This window comes from Mobula birostris, chromosome 9 (genome assembly GCF_030028105.1).
Source record: "Mobula birostris isolate sMobBir1 chromosome 9, sMobBir1.hap1, whole genome shotgun sequence".
Classification (NCBI taxonomy): Eukaryota; Metazoa; Chordata; class Chondrichthyes; order Myliobatiformes; family Myliobatidae; genus Mobula; species Mobula birostris.
Window position 1 is genome coordinate 130,692,224 of NC_092378.1, and position 22,697 is coordinate 130,714,920.

Here is a 22,697-nt window from a genome sequence, read left to right on the forward strand (position 1 = left end):
GCATCACTATGTTGGGCCCCAGATGGATCTTCAGAGATGTTGACACCTAGAAACTTGAAACTGCTCATCCCTCAATGAAGACTGGTGTGTTTCTTTGGCTTCCCCTTCCTGAAGTCCACGATCAATTCCTCAGCCTTAATGACGTTGAGTGCAAGGTTGTTGTTGCAATACCACTCAACCAGTTGATCTAGTATCTCACTCCTGTATACCTCCTTGTCACTATCTGAAATTCAGCCAAAATTAGTGTCATCAGCAAATTACAAACAGCATTTGAGTCGTACCTAGCCACACAATCATGGGTGTGGAGAGAACAGAACAGTGGGTTAAGCAAGCATCCTTGAGGCGCGCCAGTGTTGATTGTCAGAAGGAGGAGGTGGCGTTATTTCCTACCTGCATTGACTGTGGTCTCCAGATTAGGAAGTCAAGGGTCCAGCTACAGAGGGACTATAGAGATGCATGTTTTGGAGCTTGTTGATTAATACTGAGGTGTTGAACACTGAGCAGCAATCAATAAGCAGCAGCCTGATTTAGGTATTGCTACTGTCCAGGTGATCCAAGGCAGAGTAGAGAGCTAACATAAACTGTAAACCAATGTGGTGATAGGAAAATTGCAGCTGCTCCAGGTCCCTAGTTAGACAATTGATGATTCTGGCCAAGACCAACCTCTCAAAGCATTTCAGAGTAGATGTGAGTGCAACTAGGTTGATAATCGTTGAGGAAGCTCACTCTGCTTTCCTTGGGCACTGGTATGATTGTTGCTCTTTTGGAGGGGGAACCTCTGACTGCAGCAGTAAGAGACTGACCCACCAGGTACACCATTGGGGCCTGACACCTTGCAAGGGTGCACCCTCTTACAAGATATTCAGATGTTGGCCTCCAAAAGAGATCACAGGTTTATCAGACAACGCAGGGATTTGCACAAGTGTAGTTTTATTCTCCCTTTCAAAGTGTGCATAAAAAGGCATTGAGCTCATCTGGGAGTGAAGTTGAGTCATTCATGTTATGTTTGATCTTGTAGGACAATGGTTTGCAAACCCTTCCAGAGCTGGCATGTATCCAATTGTCACCAACAGCAATCAGAATTGTTTTTTTGCTCTTAATATAGCCTTTTGTAGGTCGTATCTAGATTTATTGTATAGTTCAGGATCACCAGTGTTGAATGTCACAGATGAAGCCCTCAGACTACAAATTTCTGGTTCATCCACAGCTTTTGGTTTGGGTATGTCCCATATGTTCTGAGACACACTCACTCACACAGATCTTGATGAAGTCAGTGACAATTGTGGTATATTCAGATATGAAGATGAATTCCCAAATAGTGAATTCCTGAGTCCATTGAATCAAAAGACTCCTGTAGGTGCCCCTACATCTCCCTTGACCATACTTTCTTGTGCAGTCCTTGGTCTCTGCCTGCATGCCAGGAGCAGAAGTACACCCAGGTGATCACACTTTCCAAGTGTGGGATGACACAGTAAGTGTTTTTGATGGAACAGTGGTCAAGTGTGTTGGCTCCTCTGGTTCCATGCTGGTGGTGGTTGTTCAGACACTTCAAGCTGGCCTGGTTGAAATCCCCCAAAACGATAGGGAAGGCATCAAGCTACACTGTTTCGTGACTGCTGATCACTGTGCTCAGCTCCAGAGCCTGCCTGATGTTGGCCAAGGATGGAATGTACACAACTATCAGGATGATGGTGGAAAACTCCCTTGACAAATAAAATGGATGACACCTGACCACAAGATGTTCCAGGTCGGGTGAGCAAGACTGAGACAGAACTGAGCACCACAATGAGTTAATCATGAAGCATAATCTGCCTCTACCTTTAAAAGACTTAGCTGTCCTGTCTTTGTGGTGTACGTGAAGCCCTCAAGCTGCAGCACGGCAGCCAAAATGTCGGGTGAGAGTCATGTTTCCGTGAAGAAAAGTGCACAGCAGTCTTTGATGTCCTCCTGGCAATGCATTCTTGCTCAGAGGTCAGTTTTATTTTCCAGAGGCTGTACATTTGCCAGCAGGATAGTAGGGACTGGGTGTCCAAGGACACTGCATTTCAATCTTACTTACAGATCAGCAGTTTCCTCATTCCCCTTTTCTTAAAAGGGGAACTACATTAGCAACCCAAGTCTACAGTTGGGGTCCACCGATTTGGAGAATTGATAGACACAACTGATACAAGAAGAAAGATGGACAAGATAGGCTCCACAAATTATGCAATATTTCCTACCCACAAAAGAACAGCTATTCATTGCTTTTTCCAAATAAACAGCATTGCTGCAATACATGCATTTGGTTAATCAAATCAATTTGTTTTAAAACCTCAACTCCCAGCCTAAAGTCAGCAATGAAGTACGAGTCAAAAGTGACAAGTGTAAATAATACACAACAATGCAGTCATCAAAACTAAATACTGTATATAATGATTCCTGTTTGGACTAACACACTGATTAAACTTTGTTGGCATTTTGTTATGCAATCTTTCCTCTAAAATCAGGTCTTGTGTGTTGATAAATGCCTGAGTCAGCTGCCCAAAGTTCATTGCAGGAAAACCAGTTTAGGTCAGAATTCTAAAGCAATCAAACTGATCAATCGAAAGCTCTTACTACCAACTCAGGGACAGCTTCCACCCTGCTGTTATAAAATAGCTGAACAGACCCCTTGACCCTACAATCTGCCTTGTTTTGGCTTTGCACTTTTTGTCTGCCTGCACTCTCACAAAATGTACTTTATTCTGCATTGTTATTGTTTCCCCTTGTACTACTGAGATGCACCGATGAAATGATCTATATGCATATCATGCTAAATGTTTTCCAACAACCTTTGGTATGTGACAATAATGAACCAATTTACTGCAGACTGTTGTTCACTTGAAGCAAAACTATCCCCAGCCAAGTCTCCCATGGGGCTAATTGAAAAGATTACCTCAGGAATTCAATACAATTGTTATTGAGTAAATTACTTAGATTTTAATTTTACAAGTAACCTAACATTTATTAGCTCTGAAGAACATTTACAGGATCAGAGCTATTATATAACAGTTAATCTCAGGTAAAATGGCTCCATTTCAACAACTTAAATGATGTGAAAATTGTATTAGGATTTACAAGTTTAGAAAAAGTAAAGAGGAATGTCTAACTGGCTGCAAAAGTCCTTTTGTCCTCAGACCTCCTGAGCACAGTTCATTATTGCAAAATTTTCAATGCATTGTCAGCTGTCTTGCATTGACCAGATCTATTATAGGTTACAGTACCTATTGCAAGCCTTGTTCATTCTGTAAACAGTGAAATTTTAATTAGCTCTAAATGGTCTGAATGTTTTTGGATTGGCAGAACATTTGCAAACAGTCACATAGGTAAACAGGAAAGTTATGTGATATGACTTTTTATTCTAAATTCTCATAATCTATGTTCTTCACACAATATTTAAAGTATCACTGTTAAAAAAGTTCAAAACTGGGACCAAATAGAGTCCATACATCAAACAAGTTCAGGCTACAAAAAAAATAGGGAAACACATGTACAATTCGGTTATGCTGCAGTATCCCTTCGAGTAGCCTCCAATAAAGGGACCAACTTCGCATAATTTTTCTATGGCTCATTTAATTCATTGTTTAAGTTCCTGCAATTGACCCAAGTCGGAACAGTTTTCAAAACCCCACTCTGACAGAACATTGTTCATCATAACATGAACCATCACTACCAGAATCTACTCGTAACATATAGCATCTGATTCCATTGCAGAACCAATAAAGTATTTTAATTGCATTCTCAAAGTATAAACTTAATAATGTATCTATTTTATGGAATACAACATTGCAAGTGGTCTGATAACACAAGTAAACTAGTGGGCAAATTATTACTTTAAACAACCTGTTAGTACATGTACATATTCCACACCGAGATTTGTGGTTAACACACATTTTGACAATAATTTAGTGAGGGTGCTACACTCACATCAGTTGATATTGATCCCAACTGTCTTCCCCATCCCCTCAATACTTACCCTGCAAGATTGGCTTCCCGACAGGTCCAGTGAAACTGGCTGTTGGGCCCACACAGTGCAAACTATTTCATATAAAAACTATCCATGAATGGAAAGAAAAACTCAATACTGACCTCAGAGTCAGGAAAGGATCAAAAGTATCCACAGTTTCAAATAGATTGAACACCAGAACAAAACCAAAATCTCAGCTTCTTCATACATGTCAGTTTTACAGAATTACATCAACTAATTCTTACAAGAATTCTGGATAGTTCAACTTTAGGCATTCATTTCCAGTTAACTCACCAAGTGTAAATTAGTGCAATATAAATTTAAATTTCAATAAAATTTTTTAGAGCATTGAATAAGTACAAGGAAAAACTAGTGGATATTTTAACCTTAAAGACACACGAGCTCAAGGACTCACAAGCTTTTGTGAATATAAAAAGTGTAAAAGAGTTTTTCAACTGTTAGTGCTCATTTCAGAAATGAACTACCTCAGACTTCCAATATTGTTCAGTATGGAATTCCCAGGTTTGCCCAAGATCTAATTTTTATGCAATATAGTCATAAACATCGAGAGGCCAATAATGAGAATTAGAGAACCAAGATATTCAATTAACCCTGCACATAATGCTGCAATCCTTACCCCAACTTTCCTAAGCAAGTCTCCCACTATGTTAAGTGCAGATATCCTGGCTGATGGAGTCAGAGGACTGCCAGTATAACAATCTGAAAAAAGTTTAAACAAAAATGCCCAATTAATAACAAATTAGAAAAAAATCATTAACCAAATAAGAGTAAAACCAGTCAGTCATTGAACACTCTAGTATGCTTGGAAATTTTAGTACAGTTTACAAGGAATGTATTAACAAAGGAGGCCATTTAACACACAAGACTTGGGTCAGCCCACCATCCTGCAGTTGAATCTCCTCCAGCACCTGCCCCACCCCATCAAAACATACACTTGAATCCCAGGTCCTTGTATTTGCTTGGTATCTAACCATCTAATAAGATAATCTCAAATGTACCAAACATTCAAGCACACAAAGCCAACTTTATCGGAGATGGCTAACCTTTTATCATGAGATTATACTTCTAGACTAGATTCTGCAGCCAGCTAAATTAACTCCATATCTAACCATGTACAGTTCTACTGGGATTAACAAATTCAATGAGATCTCTCAGGATTATATATCAAATCGAGTTACTCTATTGTCTGATTAATCTAGTGACACTATACTGAACTTCCACCAAGGCAGAACATTCAGATAGAGACTAAAACAGCAAAAGTATTCTTAACTGGTCTCAAGTTCAGTACAACAGCAGCAAGAATTCCTCACTATTGTATTTTAATTCCTTTTTAAACAGCTTGCAGTAAAAGCTGAAGTCCCATTTGCTTTGCTCTTCCTGAACAGACAGTACCACCCAAATTGTTTCTGAACATTAATACAGTACTTAAAGGGCACTGCTTTGCTGTTCGACTGAAATTAAGAACCCCTTATTTCCCTATATTACGCTTTTATCTTTCTTAGAAACCTCCCCATACTCAATTTACAATACAGTACACTCAATCTATTACATCACTATTACATATTGAAACCTGATCTTTGAGTCATTGCATTAGTAACCCAGATGCAACATTAAACAACTAGTTTCAAAGTGAGGCTGCCTCCGATCTGCTCAGTATGCCTCAGCCCCAAGTTTAAAGTCATTCCCTTATCAAACTGATTGGAATTAAATTCAGACCTTGGAAAACTAAAAAGCCGGTGTCCAACTACTACACACCCAATTGATTATTACACATACTTGAAAAGACTCCTGGAAATATTAAGCCTCTTCTCCACCCCCAAGAAAAACACTATCCATGCCTTTTCTGTTTTTAAATGAACACCTTACAAATTCACTTCTAGCTGGAGCTAATTGTTGACATATTTACTGATCGATAGAAGCCAAGGGCAAAACAAGATCATTTAAAAACAACTTTTTTTTTCCCCCCAATAAAAGATCACCTTTTGTGACTAAGGCAGGTGTGGCGAACACACTGCTAGGTCCTTTGCAGAGTAGTGGGGTTGAAGGCATCATTGTGGAGGCTTGCATTGTTGCATTTTCAGTCTCCAAGGAGGGATTTGAGGGTTTTCTGACTGATGCAGGTTTTTGTTGTACTGCCAATTCTTGCCTCAGATCTGGAAACAAATCATAGTTAGTGCAAAAACCTTCTAACACTTTTTCCCCCCCCAGACAAAGTTAGTGAACTTTTAAACATTTAGTTGTACATCCAAATGAAAATAAACAATGACCTCTTGCTTCATCTTTCAGTCTTTGAACAGACACCAGAAGGTTTTCTTTCTCATCCAGTTCACTCTCCAGGAATGCATTTCTCTCAATTGCCTGGTTCAAACGCTGCTCGAAGTCCTCTAGGGACATTATAGTTGCTCTATAGTAAAAAACGGATAAAACACTAGTATCACAAAGATATTCAAGATAAATCACTGTACCAGGTGTTACAAATCAACAAGTTCCAAATAAACAAACCAAGATTGAATGTTACAATTTATAATTTGAAATTTAACCAGGATTTCAATAAAATGTAAACAAATTTGCAAGCTGCACTTTTCAGGGCAAAAAAAATACTATACTGCAATTTAAATTTTCCCTAAAAGCCACCAAAACCAACATTTCTTACACTGTTGACCTAGTGGCATGAAACTTAGTGTTCTTTTCATAATTTAGTTCCTCTTCTGACATTTAACATTTAAAAACATTCCCACTATTAGTGAATGTGTTGTAAAATACCAATCTGCAAATTTAACTGTTATTCAGTACATTAAGTATCAACCAAAAGTGAATGCTTATTATTCTACATAAATGTGCACCAAATACAAACTGGATTTACAATTCTTAGAAGTGAGGATCTGAAAAAACACTCATTAAATAACTGCCAGTATTTGAATATTAAACTGTGCAGTGGCATTTACAATTTTTTCATTTATCATTATATAGGAAAGCTAAAGGAGCCCAGTATCCAGACACAGCTGCTAAAGCTACACATTTTAAGCTAGATTCCAAAGTGTTGCTTCCAGTTAGGGAAAAAAGCCATTAGTTGTTAAATTAAGCTCATTATATAAAAAAAAATTAACCTTCATCCCCCAGTAATTGGAGAAGTTTTCAATCCTACAAAATTTTAGTCAGCAAATCAGTACAAAATTTGGCCCTTTGCCATCAAAAGTAGAACTACAAATTAAAAAGTAATAGAACAGTAGAAACATTCAACCATTAAGTTACTGCTTATGGAGAGAGCAACAGAAGTAACAAAACTGCTTCTTTCCAAAAGATGCAGTCTGGAAAGTGATTCCAACATAGGTAGAATTTATTTTGATGTTTGAATTCAGGAAGAGCACATTTATGCCTTAGTGCAAGGAAATACAAAGTAGATGTACATTCTATCATGTACATATTAATAACAAAAATAGTACTTTATTCCTATTTTCTAAATGGGGAGCAAGTTCAGAAATTGAAGGTGCAAAGAGACTGAGTTCCAGTGCAGGACTCCCAAAAGATCAGCTTGCAGGATAAGTTAGTAGTAAGGAAGGCAAAGCTTTTGAGGACTGGAATGTGAAAGTAAGGATGTAATGCTGAGGTGTTACAAGGCATTATCCAGACCACATTTGAGTATTATGAGGTCCAAAACTGCTCATATTCAAGGATGTGCTGGCATTGAAGAGAGTCCAGAGGTTTCTAAGAATGATTTCAGGATGAAAGGAGGAGTTTTTGATGGCTCTGGAAATATACTCACTGGATTTTATAAGAATGAGTAGGGTGGGGGGGAGGGGGAGAGGAATCTCAATTAAACCTACTAAACATTGAAAGGCCTAGATAAGAGTGGATGTGGAGAGGATGTTTTCAGTATTGAGAGAGTCTAGGACTAGAGGGCACAGACTCAGAATAAAAGGCTGTCCATTTAGAACAGATACGAGAAGGGAATTCTTTAGCAAGAGGGTGGTGAATCTGTGAAATTTATTGCCACAGACAGTTGTGGAGACCAAGTGACTGAGTACATTTAAAGTAGTTGACTGGATCTTGATTAGTCAAGGCAAAGGCTATGGGAAGAAGGAAGGAGAATGGGGTTGAGAGGGATAATAAAACAGACTCAGTGTGCTAAGTAGCCCAATTCTGTTTCTATGTCTTATGGTCTTATCAAGATGTACTCAACTTATCCAAATTTTAAATTTCTCTCCTCCTCCCCCCACTAATACAACCTTGAACACAATTTTCCTCCTCAGTGACAGACAAACTTCCCTAGTACTAATGACCACAAGATTTGGAGCAGGATTACACCTTCAAGTCTACTCCACCATTCGATCAGGGTTGTCTTTTTCCACCTGTCAAGTTAACTCTCCAAACTTCTCCCCATAATCCTTAACAATCAAGAACCGGTTAATCTCTGCTTTAAGTATGCCAAATTGCTTGGTCTCTACAAATCTCTGGCATTGAATTTCAGGTTCATCACCAGCTGCTTTTTTATATAAAAAAAAACACCTCATCTCAGTTCTAAAAAGAGACAACTCTTCATTCTGAGGCTGTGTCCTTGGGTTCCAGACTCACCTACTAAGGGAAACATTCTCTCCACTCCAGGAGCTTCATTAGTCAGCAGCATTCAATAAAATTCCACCCCATTCTTCCAATTCCATTGAGTACAGGCCCAGAGCTATCAAATACTCTTCAGTGGTCATTATACCTGCTGAACTTGATTTTGATGGACAGGAATAGTAGAGGAGAATAAATATCAAGACATTTATGTTCATAAGTTTGGCTATTTAAGTGTTTTATATTAAAGAGTTACTCTTAAGATTTTAATATCCCTACTTTAGCATTTATTTTACTTAATTTTAGTTTAACAATAGCTTAAGATCTTTTGAATCTGATTCAGAAGTCTTCAACAGTTGGACATAGCAATGCTTAGCCAACTATCAAAAACTTTTCAGCATCTGGAGTAGATTTCATGTCTCAATAGTATTTGCATAACAAATGACAGGATTTCATTGAACACAGCTACATTTTCTGTGAGGTACTTGCACATTTCTCCAAAATATACATGTTAGAACTACAAACAACCTCTTCCCCAACCTCTGCTAAATCCTTTAGGCAAGGACCACAGCACTAAATTACCCTGCCTTTATCAATGCCCTTTCTCCCCTTAATCAGTTTGCAATCAAAATTTACACTGCCCCTCCCCATTTCTTATGACGATCCAATGGTTTGAAGATTGCAGTTTCTAGTCGTGTGTCATTAGTACTCCAAAGATTATTAGATCACAGGATGTACAATTATGCAACTTTACTGAATTCTTTGTATAACATGCAAGTATACATAGAACATCATTGGGCAACCTTTCCAACCAATATGCCCAAATTGTCCACTTCTCTTTCACATGAGCTCAAGGACAATAGTAGACCAACATATTTGCTTTCAAGATAATGTCCCCACCAACTCCTCATTCCTGTCCATTATCCATGACATTAAGGATCTATTGATATGTTTGAAATATATTCAATACTACAGCATTCACAACACTTGGGGAAAAAAAGGGAACGAAACAAGATGAAAACTTTCTCATCTCAGAAATAGTTGACACTTTATCTTCAGGATATGGCCCTAAATTCTAATCACTGCAGCTAGTATAAACTGATCTTAAAATATTCACTTCAAATCTGTTCGATAATACAACTACAATTAAAAATATTCAATATAGTCATACATTGAGAGGATACCTTTTTGCTCTTTCCAAATCATCATTGGCTTGTTCTAGTTCTCTGATGTACTTCTGCAGTTGGTCTTTAACGGCAGTAGTTTCAGTAAGTTCATCTTGCAGCAAACTAATTCGCTTATAATTCTCCGTGTGATGTTCTTCTAGCTTTTCCTGAAATTAAATATGAAAATTAGATATCACTATAAATAATGACATACCTCATACCAATTTGGGGGAAAGAAGTTCCTCCTTCAGAGTGAATTTTTCTTTTGACCAAAATAATCCACTAACCCAGATCACATTTCAGACTAACAATCCTGCAATCAGAGCTACTTGAGTACCTCCAAAAATATTTCATTCTTCAGATTTCCAGCATCTACAGGTCTTTGAACATCCAGAAGAGCTTTTAAAGTACTTCCACCACCCAAGAAAACACCCCAGTGCTTATCTATTGTTCCTTTAATAGATGGAGGAGAAAGAAAAACGCCTCAAGTTGATGGGGCAATAGATTGCAATCGTCTTTATTGAATTAAATTATATTGAAGACTCAAATGCACTTATGAATATAAACTTGACAAGAAAACAACAGCAATTCCTCCATTCTCATATCATGACAATCTGACATGATTTTCAACTCAGAACAACGAATCAAATTTTGAAAAGGAAATGATTCAATTCTGGATAGGAAAACATGTAAAGGAAGTCAGGGATAAATCATCTTGTCTAGATGCAATAGATCATAGCTTGCTGAGGGAGGAGGAGGAAATCTTGACCATAATTCAAAATCTAAAGATTCAAAGGTGGTGCCTAACATCAGAAAAATTTCAAGCGTTACACCCTTGTTCAATAAAAGGGCATTATGTCACTTTATGAACATACTGTGTACATAAAGTATCTTATTTATATTTATTGAGTGCTTTGGATTTGGAGTAACAATTTTTTTCTCCTTTACACTTGCATACTGGAAGTTACATTACACAATCTTGAATCAGAATCAATACAGCAACCGCAGCCCAACCAGTTTAACCCCCAGTGAAATTAGTTCTACAAGTAGTCAGCAACAGAAACACATACATGGATTGATTAAAGAAAGCCAACATTCATTTATGAAATACAAATAGCATCTAACTAACTAGATAGTTCCAGTAGTGCAGCAGTTAGGACAGCACTCAGGGTGGAGTTCAGAGTTTAATCCCAGCATCCTCTACAAGGAGTCTATGCTTACCCTCCTGTGGAATGCATGTTTTTTTTTTTCCCTAGGCCTCCAGTTTTCTCCCATAGTTTAAAGGCATACCAGCTGGGTTGACTGGCCATTGTAAATTGTCCCATGATTAGGGAAGGGTTAAATGGGGGTTGTCGAGGGGGGTGGCTCGAAGGGCCTATTCCGCACTTTATCTCCATGTAAAAATTGATGTTTTTGACACAAAGGCAGCTCATAGTATCTCTGAAGTTGCATAATAAATGTTAAGAAATAATAAATGTTCACATCAAGAAATGTGAATAAATGTTCACATCAAGATTTAAGCTGCTGGAATGAAAGGGGCCATAGCAGCATAGTTTTAAAAAAATAAGGTGATTTATAAATAGCAGCAAATAGGTTATTTACTGACTGATGCAACTGGTGGAGTTTGTGATTTGTTCCAAGACCACTTTTGTATTAAAGTGTTGGTGCGCCAGGTACAATATCCAAGTTTGCAGACGATACAGAACTTGGAGGCAATGCTGAACAATGGGTGTGGTGGGAAAATAGGCAGAGATTTTCAAGGCAGACTGGTGGTGTAAATTGAGATGTGGTGGATGACATTCAAGCATGAGGCATGTGAATTGTCAGATTAGCAGGAAGGAGGGAAAAAAAACCCAATGGTATACAAAAACAGATCTGGGAGAAGATGATTGTTATGAAGTAGTTATTAAAGCAAACAGGATCCTGATTGGAATACAGGAGCAGGCAAGTCATAATGAACATTTACACACTGGTTTGGCTACAACTCGAGTATCAGGTTAGTTTTGAGCATCACACTTGGAGGGATGAAGATCTGTGCTTTTGTGTGTGGGATTGATCCACCCAAGTAATGAAGATTAAAAACTATTCCCATTGAAGTGTTCAAGTATCAGGAGACAGAATGTAAAAGAATCTAAAAAGTGGTATTTTCAAATGCAGCAAATAGTTAAGGCCAGAAATGTACTCCAGGGGGTTGTATTGGGGAAGATCCCCCAACCAGGAGTGGAACTGGCAAGATAGCTCAAAAGCTAATACATACTCAATTTGCCAAATAGCTTCCTTCCATGCTGTAACCATTCTGTGACTGTTCAGAGCCGATTCCTTACTGTGAACGCCAGGCAATTTCAGAGTGCTTTTGCTCTGCTGTTCAACTCGAGAAAGCAGTGTGGCACACAGCCAAGCAGAACTCAGCAGCACCTTTTAGACTTCAAAGAATTGCACAGCTTATTAGCACTTGGGCTGAAAAATCCAAACCCATGATCTCTCATTTGCTCTTTCCCACTTAACTGATGTCTGCAGCCAACAAGTCAGACATCCCACCTCTCCCAGAAGTTCTGGGAGTCTCCCGCATATTAATAGTGGCTCCCTGATGCCCGCAAATTATATACAATGGCCCGGAAATCAATTTTTTTTTGAGAGCAAGCACGTGAGACAGAGTGCACACACCATGGCAGAGTGTTCCAAAAAAGAAAATAAAACGTACGTCACCCCAGACTACACTAAAGTGTACCCCTGCCTAATAGGGGTCAAAAATAATGACAGCATTGCTTGCTGCACTGTTTGCAACAGTGACTTTTCTATTGCCCATGGTGGGTTAAGACTGTAAAAGACATGTTGAGGTGAGTTTAACAGCTATCATTGGTTCATTAGCATAGCTAACATTATTTAAACTAGCTGGCTAGCTGCTCAGGAGCTATTCTATTGCAGACATTCCACCTTTCCCGGAAGTTCTGGAAGCCTCCCGCAAATTGATGATGCTACCTCCCTGAAATAAGTTTTTGCAGGGTGGAATGTTTGACAAGTTCCAATGCAAAAAAGTTACCAGCAAACAAGAAATGTATCTGCAAAGATTTTCAGCAACGAAAGAGCAATCAAACAAATTTAATGCATAGCCACCGAAGACAGGTTTGTAAACTCAAAGTTGAAATTGACCTGAGTAGCCAGTGTTCTTGCCCAACTTTAAGGAAATTCAATTAAATATAACAGATCCATTTAAAATTTTACCCCAGCATTAGGTAGTAAGCTTAAAAGTAAATGGTGTAAATAGCACCTATTTACAATCCTCCTGGCAATGGCATACGGTCTAAATTAATTTGATTAGAAATTGTGGGATTAGTGAAAATGGATGCTGGATTTGAGCCAAGAGGGTACATTGCCACACTATTATCATAACTATCTTTCAACAATGTTTACAGGACAATTCCCAAACTAGTTCCAAGAATAGTAAATAGAAAACAATTTCATTAAAAGGCTTGAATTTTTTTTTTTTTTTTTTTAAAAATTGGATGTGTTTGCAGCAATTAGAACAGTGATGACCAATATAGAATTTAACAAGTACACAACTTCAAGTGGGAATTAACAGCTTTTTACTTTAATCAAGATCTGTGTTAAACATGATTAGAAGTCTAACAACATTCTCTTTGGACATAAAGTGCATGAAGCAAAAAAATCCATAGAAATTAGCTGCATCTGGATGACTTTTGGCTCATGAGGATAAGGAAAGCAATAGACAGGGGTGACTACCTCCCTGTAGCTCCCAAGTTGCAGGAGGCAGGTAGCTGGGTGACTGAAAGAACGGGAATAGGCAGCCAGAGAAGAGTACCCTGTGGCCATTCCCCTCAACAACTATACCATTTTGGATATTGCTGGGGGAAGACAACCTACCCATGGAGCTACAGTGACAGGGTCTCTGGCACCAGAGTCCGGCTCTGTAGCTCAGAAGGGAGGGGGAGAAGAGTGCAGTAGTGATGGGGGAGTCCACAGTTAAAGAAAGCAGATGCTATGGATGTGAAAGAGACACATGGATTGTATGTTGCCTCCCAGGTGCCAGGTCAGGGATGTCTTGGATAGTGTCCGTGGCATTCTAAAAGGATGGGATGAACAACCAGAAGCTGTCGTACATATTGATACCAATGACATGGGTAGGAAAGGGACGAGGTCCTGAAGACAATATAGGGAGTTAGGCATAAAGCTGAAAAGCAGGACCTCCAGGGTAGTAATTTCAGGATTGCTGCCTGTGCCACGCACCACTGACTCAAGAATATAATTATTTGACAGATCAATGAGTGGCTGAGGAATTGGTGCAGGGGGCAGGGTTATAGATTTCTGGGTTACTGGGATCTCTTCTGGGGAAAGGTATGACAAAAAAAAAGGACAGGTTACTCCTGAACCAGAGGGAGAGACAATATCCTTGTGGGCAGTTTTGCTAGAGCCATTCGGCAGGGTGCCAAGGACCAGAGTGCTAGGGCTGAGGATGGGGCAGTTGGTATACAAGTCAATGCATTGTGTAGTGAGACTGAGGAAGAGCAGGCAGATGATAGGGCAAAATTGCAGTCAGTGGGATGAATTCAAGTGCAACATGGGACAAGTTCAAAAAGGGTGATGAATAAAGGACTGAAGAGATATTTGAATGCGTGCAGTATATGGAATAAGGTAGATATCTTGTAGCGCAGTTAAGAGATTGACAGGTATGATTTCAAGCAAATTTACAAGTCATGGGGGATTTCAATATGCAGATAAATTGGGAAAATTAGGCTGGCGCTGGATTCCAAGAGAAAGAATTTCTAGAATGCCATGAGATGGCTTTTTAATGTAGCTTGTAGTTGAGCCCACCAAGGGGTGTGGGGAGGGAGGAAATCAGCTATTCTGGATTGGGTGTTCTGCAATGAACCAGAATTGATTAGAGCTCAAGGTAAAAGAATGCTTAGGGGAAAGTGATCATAACATGATTGAACTCACTAAAATTTGAGGGGCTAAAATCAGATTGAAGCAATTTGCAAGGCACAGGATATATCCATCCCAAAGAGGAAGGAGTACTCTAAAAGCCAAGATGACAACCATTCCCAACAAGTCAAAGCCAACATAAAAGCAAAAGAGCAGACATAATAGAGCAAAAATTAGTGGGAAGTTAGAGGATTGGGAAGCTTTAAAATACCAACAGAAGGCAACTAAAAAAAGTCATTAAGATAAAGATGGAATGAGAGTAAGGTAGCCAATAATATTAAAGAGAATACCAAAAGTTTCTTTGGATATATAGTGTAAAAGAGGCAAGAGCGGATATCAGACTGCTGGAGAGATAGTAATGAGGAACAATGACATAGCAAACAAACTGACTAAGTATTTTGTATCAGTCTTCACTGTGGAAGGCACTAGCAGTATAGTGGAAGTCCTAGGCATCAGGGCATGAAATGTGTGAAGTTACCACTACTAGAGAAAAGGCTCTTTTGGGAAACTGAAAAGGTCCAAAGGTCGATAAGTCACCTGGACCACATGGTGTACACCCCAGGGTTCTGAAAGAGGCGGCTGAAGAGATTGTGGAGACAATAGTAATGATCTTTCAAGAATCACTAGATTCTGAAAGACTGGAAAATTGCAAATGTCACTTCAAGAGAGAGGCAGAAGGCAGGAGGCAGGCAATTATAGGGCAGTTAATCTGGCTTCAGTGGTTGGGAAGATGTTGAAGTTAATTGTTAAGGATCTACTTTTGGGGCGCTTGGAGGCACATGATAAAATAGGCTGTATTCAGCACGATTTCCTCAAGGGAAAACTCTTGCCTTACAAACCTGTTGGAATTATTTGAAGAAATAACAAGCAGGATAGAGAAAGGAGAATTGGTTGACGTTGCATATTTGGATTTTCAGAAGTCATTTGATGAGGTCCCACACATGAGGCTGCTTAACAAGCTACAAGTCCATGGTATTACAGGAAAGGTACTCACAGGGATAATGCAGTGGATTAGTGGTCACCAACCTTTTTAAAGCCCAAGATCCCCTACCTCGACCTCAGTGAAAGGCAAGATCTACCTATTAAATCGTTTAGAGAAAAAAAGCTCAGATTGTACTTCCAATTTGAGGCCTTTTACTTGGGCAAATTGTATTTGAATTACACAAAATACTTTTGTCAAACTTCCAAATTAATTCAAACAAGAAAACACTAACTAGCATATCAAACAGGCCATAGCTATCTTTAAGAATATTACATACTTCACACCTTTAATTCTAAGTTTCATTATTTAATTTTATTTCAACACAAAAAATAAATGAATAAAAATTGACTGTTGCACTCAGTGTGATGACTGGGGCCGAATACTTTCTGCTAGTTCCCTGAAATTTGGCTCATAACTACAGACAGCCAGTCTGAGAGGTGTAGGGTTGCCAACTGTCCTGCATTTCCCCCGCTAAGGTGCAGTGTTCCTATGAAACCTTTCGCGCGGAAATGCTTTACACCAAAGTAATTACCATTAATTTATATGGAAAAAAATTTGAGCGTTCCCAGACCCAAAAAACCTACCAAATAACACAAAACCTAAAATAACACTAACATATAGTAAAAGCAGGAAAGATATGATAAATACACAACCCATATAAAGTAGAAATAATGAAGATTAAGCCAAAACCAATTCATGGGGTTTAAAAAAAAAAATCAGGACATCACACATACGCAAGGCTTCACGGTCATGGTAGTCTTTCTCAGGGTAAACACAAATGTCCCGGGATTTGACTGCTACTTTTGTCCCTTATTTGTGTGAGAAAGTTGGCAACCCTAGTGAGGTGTCTGTCAGTAAGTTACCTCCTGTTCTTAGATTTAATAATTTTCATCTGTGAAAATGCAATTTCATATAGATAAGTTGACTTGAAGTAGGCAGTGACTTTTAGTGCTAAAAAAAAACAACAACCAACGTGCACACCACGCATTGCTCAGCCCCATCAGTAGTAATTGCCACCAGTTTATGAATGGGGATGTCATTTTCACAGACATTTTTTTAAACTCATAGTAAATATCCTCACCTCTCATTCTTTAATTGCAAAAGTGAGGAAGTCCTCCTTTGTTGTAAAATGTTGGAAAGCCATTCTGACAAATACAGCAAGCTGAGCTGTTTGCATTACATCCAGGGATTCATCGAACTGTAGTGAAAATATTCACCTCCTCTGACAGTGACTCTACTACCCTCCTTGTCACTGTTGCAGGGCCAAGCAGTATATTATGTATTGCAGTTGTGACGCTGTTTTTGTTTTTAAAAAGTCATTAAAAACTGTCTCTGCGGTAATGACCATTGCTTCCTTGAATAAATCGCCATCTGTAAAAGGCTTCTTGTGTTTAGCCAAAAGGTGACTTACACAAAATGATGCTTCAATAGCTGCCTTATTTTGAGCAACATGTTTTGTGGAAAACGATTACTGGGCCTTCAACCCCCGATTTCAACTCAACTTTCCAGGCACGAATTGTGCTCTTTGGGGAACAGGCGTCTTTAAATTCCTGGTGGTTGGTGCTGCGGTGCCACTCCAGATTCCCTCTTTTAGTCAATGCTTGTGTTTGTTGGCACCAAGATAAATAGAAATTCCTCTTCCCATTCTGGATGGAATTTGTATGTTTTTGCCTTCTTTCGTGGAGCCTCCACTATGCTATCAGGATATCACGAGTGATTGCGTCGCCTCTGATCTGGGCCGACGTTTACGTGCTGGGCGGCACCTAATTAATTAGCTTGTTTATTTCGGCTTTTTTCTTAAAGATTTGCTGGGTGCGTCCTGACTACTGCTGTACCCCTGCATGTTTCGCGGCCCGGAGGTTGGGGACACTGCCGAATATTGATGTTTGCGACAGTCTGTACTCTTATCTAATCTGATTGGTCACTTTGATGCAGCACAGACTACGCTGAAAATGCGGTGCATGGCGGGGGAACTACACACATGCGCACTGGGCAGAAAGAACGGAACTAAACCCACGCAACCCGGAAACAATCTCTCTTCACAAACAGCTTTTTAGCGAAAATATTGCTATATTACCATTATCCTAATTAGTATTACTTACATTTATAATGCTCACTTTGCAACAGTATTTGTGTATTTATTTTTGATTTTTCTTTGGGATCTACTGGGAAAGTCTCAAAGGTCAACCGGTCAATCGTGATCGACAGGTTGGCGACCCCTACGGTGGATGATTGGCAGGAGGCAAAAAAAGGAATAAAGGAAGTCTTTTCTGTATGGCTGCCAGTAACTATGTGGTGTTCCACAGGGGTCTGTGTTAGGACTGATTCTTTTTACGTCATATGTCAATGATTTGGATGATGGAATTGATAGCTTTGTTCCAAAGTTTGCAGACAATATGAAGATGGGTGGAGGGGTAGGTGGTTTTGAAGAAATAGGGAGGCTACAGAAGTACTTAGATTAAGTGAAAGGGCATAGAATTAGCAAATGGTATGCGTGTCAGGAAGTGTATGGTTATACACTTTGAAGAAACGAAAGTGTTTCCTGTTATGTACATAGAGAGAAAGTACAAAAAAAACTGAGGCACAAATGGTCTTGGAGTCCTTGTGCAGGATTCTCTAAAGGTTAATTTGCAGGTTGAGTCTGTGGTGAGGAAGGCAAATGCAATGTTAGCATTCATTTCAAAGAGGACTAGAATATAAAAGCAAGGATGTAATGTTGAGACTTTATAAAGCACTGAGGCCTCACTTGGAGTATTGAGAGCAGTTCTGGGCCCCTTATCTTAGAAAGGCTGATACTGGAGAGTGTTCAAAGGAGATTCATGAAAATGATTCCAAGATTAAACGGCTTGTCATACAAAGAATGCTTGATGGCTCTGGACATGTATTCACTGGAATTCAGAAGAATGAGGGATGATCTAATTGGAACCTATTGAATGGTGAAAGGCCTTGATAGAGTAGATAGGGAGAGGATGTTTCCTGTGGTGAGAGTGTCTAAGACCAGAGGACACAGCCTCAGAACAGAGTGGTGTCCTTTTAGAATAGAGATGAGGAGGAAATTCTTTTGCTCAAGAGTGGTGTATCTGTGGAGTATCGTTGCCACAGGCAGCTGTGGAGGCCAAATCTTTATGTACATTTAAGGCAGAGATTGATCAGTGTATGAAGGGATAAGGAGGGAAGAGAGGAGACTGGGGCCAAGGAAAATTTATCAGCCATAATGAAATGGCAGAGCAGACTCGATGGGCCAAAGGGCCCAAGTCTGCTACTATATCTTATGGTCTTATGATGCTGTGAGCATCTGAGTTATGGCTGAAAGATCGTAGTTGGGAGCTTAATATCAAAGGATATACACTGAAGGACAGGCAGGCAGGTGGGGTGACTGTTGGTAAAAAGTGAAATGAAATCCTTAGGAAGAGGTGACACAGGATCAGAAGATGTAGAATCATATGGGTAGAGTTAAGAAACTACAAGGATAAAAGACCCAGATGGGAGTCGTACACAGGCTTCTGAACAGTAGCCAAGATGTGGGATACAAATTAGAACAGGAGATAGAAAAGGGCAATGTTGTAATAATCATGGGGGACGCCAACATGCAGGTTGACTGGGGGGGGGGGGGGCAGCGGGTGAAGAGAATCAGGTTGGTGCCGGATCCTAAGGGAGGGAATTGGTGGAATGCCCACAAAATGGCTTTCTAGAGCAGAATGCGGCTATGCCTAATAGGGGAATGGCAATTCTGGATTGAATGTTATGTAATGACCTAGATTTGATTAGGGAGCTTAAGGTAAAGGAACCCTTAGGAACAGTGATCATGTGATAGAATTCACCCTGCAATTTTAGGAAAAGCTAAAGTTAAATGTATTAGTAGTGTAGTGGAGTAAAGGGAATTATAGGCATGAAAGAGGAGTTGGTCAAAGTTGATTAGAAAGTGACACTAGCAGGGATAACAACAGAACAGCAATGGCTGGTGTTTCTGGGGTAAATTCAGAAAGCGCAGGAAAGATACATCTCAAAGACAAAGTATTCTCAAAGAAGATGAGGCAATGGTAGCCGACATGAAAAGTCAAAGTCAGCATAAAAACAAAAGAGACTACATATTGCAAAAATTAGTGAGAAGGTACAGTATTGTGGAGCTTTTGAAATCCAGCTGAAGGTAACTAAAGATCCATAAAGAGAAAAGATGAAATTTGAAGGAAAGTTAGCCAATAATATATAAAGTAACTTTTTATGCATCTTTGATAACTGAAAGAGACAAGAATGGATATAGGACTGCTGGAAAACAACACTGGAGGGGTCATAGTGGGAGTTAAAGAAATGGCAGGTGAACTTAAGTATTTTGCATCAGTTTTCACTGTGGAAGACATAAGCAATATGCCAGAAATTTGTGTGTCAGGACGGAAGTGAGTGTATTTGCTATTACTAAGGAGAAAGAGCTTGAGAAGTTAAAAGGCCTAAAAATAGTTAAGCCACCTGAACCAGATGGACTACACCCAGGGTTCTGAAAGGAAGTAGCTGAAGAGATTGTGGAGGCATTAGTAATGATCTTTCAAGAATCACTAGATATTGAGGCTTTATGAAACATTGGTCAGTCTGTACATAGAGTATTACGAGCAGTTTGGGCCCCTTATCTAAAAGGTCATGCTGGCATTGGAAAGGGTTCAGGAGGTTCACAAGAATTATCTAGGCAATGAAAGGGTTAACATGCAGTACTGTGCGAGAGTCTTGAGCACATGTAAAAAAATTCTGTAAAGCGAAGATGCTTTCAAAAACAAATTTAAGAAATGTACTACAAAAAGCAGTAAACAGTAAATAAAATCACCCTTTGCCTTTAAAACTGATGCAGAATGACTACCTTTGTCTTGTTGCTATGTTCACTCATCATGGTTTAAGAATCAATGATTTGAAGCCAGTTTAGGCACATCCTTACTTTTTAGTTTGGTTGTTCTTCGCTTAGTTTGATTCCTTCTACACCCATTTCTGTTTCAGTTAATCAGTTTAGTTCTTTCACCTCATTATGACATTGATCATTAGCACTACTTTGCTAAATCATGCACTGGCTATATACCTACAAGGTAATCAAGTTTTTATTTGAAAAATGTTCTATTACTTAATGGTATTTTCTTTAAGGAAATAAAGGTTCTTCTAAGTTTTTTTTGGAAAAATGTTTGGAAATCTAAATGTACTCTTTTCTACAGATGTACTAATGCAGAAAACAAAAAATAAACATCTAAAACACTTTATATAAAAAAAATCTAGGGTGTCCAGGACTTTTGCACAGTACTGCATGAGTTGATCTCTGTGAGGTGTAAAAAAATCATTATAAAAAGTTTGGTGAATAATTTCAATACCCATTTATAGTCACACTATAAGCAAATTCATTTACAGAGCAATCCTCGAGATCAGTCATGATCTGATCTTTTTCCAATTCAGCACCATGATAAAAATGAGCCCACCAGAGTCGGCAGTGAATAGATAGCCTGCTCCTCTTGACCATGATCCTTGAAGCTCAAAATGAATGCAAATGTCATTGCAATTCACATTTCCCAGTCAACACAATATATAGATTAAAAACTTGGAGGATTGACATGGAAAAGCATACTTATTAAACTTCATGAGCAAGTTTTCTGCTAACAGAAAGAATCTATTGACTTGGCAATTATTGCCCAAATTAATACAAAATATAGTTAGCAGCTAACCACCAAATCTTCCAAGATTTCTCTCAGGTAGTTAGAAATCAAATCCTACTCAGAAAAACAACTCTCAAAGTAGCTGAGTCTTTGCAAAACAGAACACATCGGGCAAGGTTACCTTGATGCAATTATCACAAATCCTTATGCGGTGCTTGCAGTAAGAATTTCATACGGACCTTGGAACAACGATTAGTCATTAACCAACACCAGACTAAACTTTATGTTAAGGATCGACTCTGATAATAACACTGTCAAGTGTTCTAAGTACCAGCATTTTAAATGGTTATATTAAAACACATGAAACATTTACAAGGAGTTTTCCACCAACACACCTTAAACAACTCAAGTTCCATACGGAGACGATTGTTGTCTGATAGAAGCTCACGATTTCTATTTTCAGCATGTTCAAGTTGAGTCTCCAATTCTGCTTCTAGCTCCCGACTTCCTTCCTGGAACTCCATCAGTTCTTCCCGAGTGTTCTGTGCACTAGTAAATTTTTTTTTAAAAATGCCAGATTTAGATTCCACAATATTCTTGAGATGTTTTCTCTCAAATGCAAGAGTCAGTAACAAATCCAGTGGTTTAATTCTTTGATGCTTTACTTAGTAACTTGCTACAACATAGATTACTTCTTTGGAACTCAATGAGTATTTTAAAAGTTACCAAATTTATGAAGTTGAAATGGATTTATATTAAAAAAAATCCAAATACCAGAAGGATCAAGTCTATTGGGGTGGGATAAAACTTATGCAGGACAATTCATCTGTTAAGCCAAGCTGCCCAAACCTATAATGTAAATTCTTATTTAATTATGTCTGCAAGCAATTTGTTAAATTGTTTGAGTGCTCACTGTAGGCGATGTATTGGGTTTCTGGCAACGTGTAGTAAAGATCTCAGAAGTTTGTTTTGGAAAGCTACAAGCCAATAACAACTAACAATTGACGTAAATATTCAATAAACTAAGCCACAAATTACACTTGACATTCTCAGATGGGATCTGTACACTATTCTTACCAGTGTTGGTATTTCTGAGCAAGCTCTTTCCAGTAAGTAATTTCCTCATCAACTGAATTGAAGTTACTTCGTTCTACGTCATCCATTGCAATCAGTTCAAACTTGCTGCCTAAAATCAAAAAAGTTAATTTCATATATACTTATTGAATTATACACTTATTTTTCATTGATTTATAGTAGATGTAGACATATAGAACAGACATTGTTCTACTATGAATGTCTGCAAGAAAGTGAATAACAAGGTATACATGATGACATAGGTACTTAAATATATTTGATACATTAGGATTTCAAAGTAAATTTCTCATGCAAATCAAAAAAACCTAAAAATTTGATTTTTCAGTCTAGCA

General features: G+C 38.7%; 1 protein-coding gene across 3 annotated transcripts in view; it reads right to left on the reverse strand.

Annotated features, from left to right (window-relative positions):
• The window catches only part of nde1 (nudE neurodevelopment protein 1), a 36,896-nt gene that overhangs the window by 8,566 nt on the left and 5,633 nt on the right, over window positions 1-22,697 (reverse strand). For all 3 annotated transcript variants that reach the window (XM_072268835.1, XM_072268834.1, XM_072268836.1), the window contains exons 2-7: window positions 22,348-22,456; window positions 21,666-21,819; window positions 9,745-9,893; window positions 6,274-6,410; window positions 5,986-6,159; window positions 4,623-4,705 (exon numbers count right to left, since the gene is read on the reverse strand). In XM_072268835.1, coding sequence (XP_072124936.1) covers window positions 4,623-4,705; window positions 5,986-6,159; window positions 6,274-6,410; window positions 9,745-9,893; window positions 21,666-21,819; window positions 22,348-22,433 — 783 coding nt within the window. In that variant the 5' untranslated portion in view covers window positions 22,434-22,456. The remainder of the gene's footprint in view (window positions 1-4,622; window positions 4,706-5,985; window positions 6,160-6,273; window positions 6,411-9,744; window positions 9,894-21,665; window positions 21,820-22,347; window positions 22,457-22,697) is intronic.